Source organism: Cyrtonyx montezumae, unplaced genomic scaffold, assembly GCF_038088225.1.
Source record: "Cyrtonyx montezumae isolate F1298 unplaced genomic scaffold, pur_monq_1.0 scaffold_0, whole genome shotgun sequence".
NCBI lineage: Eukaryota > Metazoa > Chordata > Aves > Galliformes > Odontophoridae > Cyrtonyx > Cyrtonyx montezumae.
The window spans coordinates 31,247,275-31,255,185 of NW_027071824.1; the positions used below are offsets into that span (position 1 = coordinate 31,247,275).

The window sequence follows — 7,911 nt, forward strand, 5'->3', positions numbered from 1 at the left end:
CAAATACACGCAGGCCCTGATGACTTCAATAGCATTTATGGGTGCTCAGTGCTTGTATAAATGTCACACTATTTATAACATATTTCTGTGTACTTTTTTTATATTCTCTGATGGCCTGTCTCTTTTCCACTGTGATATCCTTGACTGACACAATCACATCAGGATGTAGCATGTGTTTGAATAATTAAGAAAATACAAATAAAAGTTATCTTTATTCTAGTCCTTGTTTTTCCATTACTCAACCACCAAAGATAACAGTACCATTTTTTCTACTGTTTTTTACATTCTATGGAAGACAAATACCTTTAGTTCAGCAGTGGTTTATTAAGTCTTACAAGTCCAATCATTTGCTCCTGAATTTTTCCCTCTAAGCCTTAGAAAATTGTTTCTGCTATATCCAAACTCATGCCAACTTCTTGGCTTCTTGGCCGCAATCCATCAGCGAGTGCTCTGCTAAGAACCACTTTGAGACTCTCCTTGAACCTCTTCTTCTTGCTGCTTCCTACGAAGAAGTAGACCAGAGGGTTGATGCTGCTGTTGACGGTGGAGAGAACAATGGTGACATGGTTCTGCTGGCTGAGCAAAGATGACCAATGGTGATAGTTCAGAAGGTACAACAGCCTCATGGGCATGGCAAATATGAGGAAGACAATGACAGTGGCCACGATGATGATGTAGAGCTTTGATGAATGAGGTCTCAGGGAGTTACGATGAATCCTGATGACCAAGATCAGGCTGGACAGAATCATTAGAGGAATGAAGATCAGGAAAGTCAGGATCCATATGAAGATAAGCATTGCTTGGCAATGGTTGGCATCATCAAATTGTTCCTTTGTTGAATCATCTTTGCATGTTAAGTATTCGGCTATTGTCATCAGAAAAGACAGAGTCCACAGAATTGCACACACAATTGCTGATTGGTGCTGTGACCGGTGGCAGCGGTACCAGATCGGGTAAACAATAGACAGACACCTCTCAATACTGATGGCTGTCAGGAGATAGAGACCAGTATTATATCCGAGAAGAAAGACAATAGACAGTGTGGTGGTTATATAGTAGTAAAAGCCATACGCGAATCCAAAGCCAGCAATGTACTCAATTGACAGAATAAATATACAAAACAGTAAGGAGATGTCAGCAATGGACAGGTGTGTGATGTACGCAGTGAATGGATTTCTTTTGATCTGGAAGCAGAGGCACCAGAGGACAATTCCATTTTCACAAAAACCCAGGAAGGAGATGATCATAATTACCCAAAGTGGGGTCAATATCTCCCAGACTCTTTCCTGTGTAGAAATGTTTCTGTGCATTGAGATGTTCTCTGTGCCTTCACTGGGATGAAACGTTATGTTTGACTCATCCATGGGGAAAGCTCAAGTTTGGATAGCACAGCTCTTCCTTCTGTAAATATGTATAAAAATATACTGTGAATATTGTGTGTTCCTCCCCTCCCCTTGTTCTTTCTATTTTGTGGACCCTGATTTTCTGCTCAGATCTGAAAGCCTTATCTCTGATATACTAATGCTAGCTGAAACCCAGCTGGAACTATTCCAAGTAAGACTGCTAAGCCCATCTAGCAAAATCACTGAGCTTTCCTCTCTGTGGGGTTCAGCTTATGGTTGCTAAACCACAACTACAGAGATGCGCTTGAAGAGCTCCTGAACATGCAACCTCTGTCACCTTGCAAAGTTCCATAATGCACGGGACACAGATAGTACTGGTGGTTCTTACTGAAGCACTATATTGTTCCCAGACAGGTCTGTTCAGCTCCCTTTGAAGCTAATGACAATTTGAAGTTTTACATATGTATTTCAAGTGAATATGGCACAACACAAAATACTGTGTGTCAAAAACTCGATACCAATACCTTTCCCAGGAAGGTTTTAATTTTTTAAGTAAAATTAGTGTGTAGTTACACAGCTCAATATTTCCTCCAAGTGCTACGTTGCGGGAATGGAAAATGATGTAGTTTTGGGGCAGTCATATTTGTTCAATGTTAAGTGTCACTTATCAAAATATACAACCATAGAATTCATAGGATATCCTGAGTTGGAATGAACCCACAAGGATCATCGAGACCAACTCCAGTATAACATAATCTTACCATGTTTAAGGACAGTGAACCACTTAACAGATCTACAAATACCCTGCAAACATTACAAACCCAACCCATCACAAAAAGCCGTTGTTCAGATTCCCTTCTAATTGTTGTAATGGTTAGAACTGTTGCTTTGGAACAAGTTCTCCCTCCGAAAGTCTCCTTTTATTCCACAAGAGAGAATACATAGCACTGGCTTCCGCTGATTTTCATTGGTATGTAGAGATGTGTCGTGTCCCCTTCCCTGTTAGCTTCCTACCTGCCTTGGTGATAATGTAAACTCAGATCCCTTGCTGATTTACTGATGTTCCAAGGAATAACTACTGGCAATAAGCTTGCCCATCTGTCTCAGTTCATCTATATAGGTTGCTCTAGGTGTTAACATGCCATAATGGGAATTTACCTACATCATCAAGCAGTCAAGAACATCAAATGCAAGGGAAAGAAGTTTTACTGGGGATAAATCTTGCAATGATAATTTAAACAGATCCACTGACTCCAATCACAAATTTTCCCTCATGAGCCCTGGGTTTCCCATGTTCACAACAGCTTCTTAAGACAGGACATCACAGTCTAAAAAAGAGCACTGGTAAACAACCTGGGAAGACTCAGGGCTTGCTGGCATTTAAACCTGCACAAAAATGGTAATGATGATCTCACCTGTATGTTGACTGTGCCACCGTCTGAGACTTAGTCGGAAGGAACAAACAACATAGCTGGAAATGTGGAAGACAAGTGAGCGTGAATGAAGCAGGTAAGTGCAGTGACTGGAACAAGTGGCGGGAGTTCCCAAAAGCAGTGCTCTGGAAAAGCTATGTAAGGAAGGTGCTCAAACACTGTGCTACTGGAAGTGCAATAAAACTTCACACGAGAAAAGGAGAGGAGAATCTATCTCCTTCAAGAGTTGAAAGAAATAGAAACGAACAGTATGAAAAGACTCAGTCATGTGTTTGATTCATATATCTGTATCAATAAGCTATTTCTCTCTGGAGAGTAAAGTGAAGAACAAAAAGCTCTGGACTTACTACAGTCATTCCCACAAGAAAGCATTCAGAGATGAGAATGGAAAGAATCTTTTCCTTCCAGATAGATCCATGATCTGTTCAGATTTCCCTGAAGCTGATGAAGAACTTTCTTGAAGAAGTTGAAGATTACCTTTTCCAACCATTTGTCTTTGGTAAGACAGAGAGCAAATAGTCACTCCAACCATGACTCCCTCAAAAATAAGCACGCAGTTGTCCCATTGCTCAAAATGACTGAGGCACACCAAGGAAAAAGCCCCACATCTGAAGCTGTGCTTCAGATGGCATCACTCAGTAGTTGGCAAGTCATCTGTCTGAAAGCCTGGGAGTTAACTATTGTGGGAACTGAATGGCAGTATATGGAAACTTATCCTGAGCTGTCACAATACCAGGAGACATAGTTTAAACAAACAAACACAAAGTGAGCAGGAAATCTATTTGGGGAAGAGAAAATCTGAAGGAAAAATTTCAGTTTAGAATTGTGCCACCAAATACCATCTAAAACAATACAAGTTGATTTGTAAATGTGTCTTAAATTACTTTTTAATGTAAGAAAGCAAGGAAGAAGAGAAAGTGAAAAAAAAAGGAGAGAGAAAGGAAGGAAGGAAGGAAGGAAGGAAGGAAGGAAGGAAGGAAGGAAGGAAGGAAGGAAGGAAGGAAGGAAGGAAGGAAGGAAGGAAGGAAGGAAGGAAGGAAGGAAGGAAGGAAGGAAGGAAGGAAGGAAGGAAGGAAGGAAGGAAGGAAGGAAGGAAGGAAGGAAGGAAGGAAGGAAGGAAGGAAGGAAGGGAGGAAGGGAGGAAGGGAGGAAGGGAGGAAGGGAGGAAGGGAGGAAGGGAGGAAGGGAGGAAGGGAGGAAGGGAGGAAGGGAGGAAGGGAGGAAGGGAGGAAGGGAGGAAGGGAGGAAGGGAGGAAGGGAGGAAGGGAGGAAGGGAGGAAGGGAGGAAGGGAGGAAGGGAGGAAGGGAGGAAGGGAGGAAGGGAGGAAGGGAGGAAGGGAGGAAGGGAGGGAGGGAGGGAGGGAGGGAGGGAGGGAGGGAGGGAGGGAGGGAGGGAGGGAGGGAGGGAGGGAGGGAGGGAGGGAGGGAGGGAGGGAGGGAGGGAGGGAGGGAGGGAGGGAGGAAGGGAGGAAGGGAGGAAGGGAGGAAGGGAGGAAGGGAGGGAGGGAGGGAGGGAGGGAGGGAGGGAGGGAGGGAGGGAGGGAGGGAGGGAGGGAGGGAGGGAGGGAGGGAGGAGGAGGGAGGGAGGGAGGGAGGGAGGGAGGGAGGAAAAGGAAGGAAGGAATACTAAACCAGAGAACAAAGAAAATAAGTCTTTTGAGTTAGTGTCATACATACATTTCTGTTGGTAAAAATTATATTCCAAGATTATTCTAAAAAAAACAAACAAGCAAGTAAACATACAACAACATCAACAAAAAAGAAAAACAACACAGAAATATGAAGTAAAAGTCATTTCTCGAGATTTAAACACTCTCCCCTGAAAAGTTCAAACAAGCTTAGGAGAAGATGAAAGTCCCTGAGGGTGTCCCCTGCTTTTGCCCCACATATTAGGTTGTTTTTCTATTCAGATATTAGCAGAAAAAAACATTCTTCGCCAAAAAAGGAGAGAATTTGCTTGGTCTTCTCCTTTAGATGTTTAACTAAAACTACCAAATCCCCAAGTGGGAAAAGCTACTAACAAACATTATATGATTCGGTGATTCTATGAGAAATAAATGACCCCAAAGGGAGGGTCAGAATAAAGTTAGGGAAGTAACAGAGAGAAGTGAAAACAACCTCTAATTGGCTTTTTGTTTGTTTAAATTGTAATCTTCCTTACATAGAACAGCTACAGGACCAAAAATTCCAAGCTGCTCTGGAAAGGAAAACACCTGTTCTTTACCCTTAAAATGTGACATGCATGTGAGTAATGAGGATGATCATTGTAGGAATCCATTAGCATTTCAAGTTCGACCAGCTGCTCATTTTTATAGACCACTCAGTCTGCTGTGCAGAAGTGTTCCAAAATCAGGGATGCCGTTGCCTCTGTGTCTAGGGGTGGATGGTAGTTTCTGATAACTCATACACACACAGCATTTCCTTCATGTCTGATTCTTAAGGCATCATCACTCATCATCAACATGGCCGAGGCAGCAGTGTGAAACCTGGTCTATGGGGGAATAGATCACAAACCCAGATTGTACCTGGTAACTTAAGGGGTGAAAGGAGGCCTGAATATGGCAGGGTGACATAATACTTGCTGACTGTTGGAGTATTCATATCTGCTAGGAGACTGAGTGGTTATTTCTGAATCAGTTTAACTATTCAGATGTTGAACAAGGGGACTACAATAGCAAAGCATGGAACCCCAGCACAGCTCAGAATTAGAAATGAGCAGTAGCAATGAACTCACAAATGCCAGTATAAACACTATTCACTTAAATCTAAATTGATTATGCAGCAAGATATGGTATGAATGATGATTTATCCTAAAACCTTTCTATGAGACATCAACTTGGTGGGAGAGAGCAGCCTAGAAATAAATGTAGATTGAATGTACAGTTTCAAACACCCTGAATGTACACAGCTGGCAGTGTTGCTTTTTTATAGTTTTGCATTGAGCCTTTGAACCATTCATATTCTGTCTTCAGTGTGACACTGCTTGTGCAACCCAGAGGTGAAATCAGCCAGTTTGGATAGAAAAGCACTGTAGCTGCATTTCATGCAATATCAGGTGGAGGGGTTTACCAGCTTGGGTGCATCACATGTGATGTTCTGGATAGGTGCTTGTGCCTCTACATCCTGACACAGCATTGGTGAGAAAGCAGACAGGAGACAATTGCAGGGAGTTTCCCAAATCACAGAAGAGTGGGAAATGCAGGAGAGTAGGGGGAACTGAGGGGCTCTTAGTGATGCTGTGAGATTGAAAGAAACTAATGTAAATGAACATGGTTTCCTTTTGTCCATCTTTCTGTGTTTTTTGGAGAGGGGGGAAGGAAAAATATAAAATATAATTTTAGAAGTTATAGTAAATAAATGGAAAAGGTACTCGTGGTCAAATAATTGCCATCTCTACTAAAATCCTCAAGCATCTACCTGTCAAAGAATCTCTGTGACCTATTTCTGAGCTATTGGTTTAGAAAAGTTCTTTGTGAGTGGAAATGTGCTCCTGCACTCTGCCTGTACCTCACCAAGCCACAGAGAGGGGGGAACCTGGGCAGTCCTGTTTTTCTCTCCAATCTTATTAAAGTACAAAACGTCTGTCTTCTTTCTTCTCAAACCAGGCTTACTTCATTCTGCACTCTCGTCTGCTGCTAGCTGCTCTTTGTCCATCTTCGGTTAACAACATTGTGTCCCTGTTTCCCTCTTCATGAGTAATCACCAGGAGCCCTTCACAAAACCTTGCTCACATGGATGGCTTCTGTCTTCAGCTACACCGAATGTGAGGAGTTGTCTCTATCCTTGAAACAGGCTTGGGGTTCCAAAGCTGCACAGGCCTGTCCGTAACCTACCTGTTAGTGCTAACACAAGTAGACGGGTGCTATTTTCTGGGGACAGTGGCATTTGTCCACAACAGAAATCATACTTTTACTAAGGTCACACTAAATCTTATTTCCTTCTTGGGACGGTTACTGGTAGCCCAAACAGCACCATCAAATCCAGAATCATGACACATCAGAAAAGAAAATACGCTGCACCTGCTTGTTGACAGACAACAGCTACCAAGCATTAGGGCCATCAGAATGTAATAGCACGGCACATATGAGTAACTTGTATAAGCAGTTTACACCGTTTAAGCTTCAGTTGTGCATAGCGGAAGTTATAGCGTTAGAAAATGTCTGAGTCAGAGCTTTCCATTATAAAAGGTTGAAATAAATAGTTTGAGTGCCAAGTAGCCAAGAAACTTAGTTTTCATATTGTTTAGGTTGAGATAAGATGGTGTGGTCCCCGTTACCTTACATAGACTGGATACTTTTTTTTTATGATTGAAATGGATGGTAACTGCTGTATAGAGGCACCAGGACTTCAAAAAATCAAGGAAGATGAAATCAGAATTGTTGACAGAGTTTTATGAATACTCATTGGACTCAGACAAAGGTCTGTGATTCCTCAGAGAAACACTTTTGCAAGTCATCTAATGGCATGCTTGCAAGTGTTATTGCTGTGTATGAAAAAAAAAAAAAACAACATTGCTTCTGCCAAATTGTATTTTTAAAGCACAGCAAGAGTAAAAATCAATGGTTATAAGGGTAGACATCACAGGACCTGTATTATCACTGTATCAGAATTCCCTATGAAATTTTCTCCTCTACAAAATGGAAGTAACATGGGAGCACTGGGAGGATAACTTCACATTTGTGAGGTACCTCACTAGCACAGAAATATGTATTAAAAAATATAAGGAATTTACCTACTACTTCAACCTCACTAATGCAGTAAGAACTCAGTTTGATGCCATTACAATAATACCAAGTGGTATTGGCTTTTTTCCCCCCACTTCTCCTGACTTCTTTCCAGAAATGGAACAAAACACTCAGCTGTGTTAACTCATCACAAATTCCAATCCGTGGAAATGAATGTCAGTAGCCAAGCCCATATATGTGAACCCAGACTGCTCTTTTGAGGATTCTAGGCTAGGTATATTCAGTTCCCACAATGACATGGAGGCACATCTTGTCAAAGCTTGAGCATGAGCAGCAATTGGCTGTGTCATCAGCTTGCTCCCAGAAACAGTATTGATTTGTCCTTTTCTACTCATAGATTGGTATGGTAACAGAATTTGCTCTGCAGGGTTGCGATGACACAAAATACTT

At 42.0% G+C, this 7,911-nt stretch overlaps 1 protein-coding gene across 1 annotated transcript; it reads right to left on the bottom strand.

The window, feature by feature from the left end:
* Positions 1 to 374: 374 nt before the first annotated feature.
* On the bottom strand, positions 375 to 1,364 carry MAS1 (MAS1 proto-oncogene, G protein-coupled receptor). Its single transcript, XM_065736574.1, has one exon. It carries the CDS (start codon positions 1,362 to 1,364, stop codon positions 375 to 377), a length of 990 nt encoding a protein of 329 aa, XP_065592646.1.
* Positions 1,365 to 7,911: the final 6,547 nt, after the last annotated feature.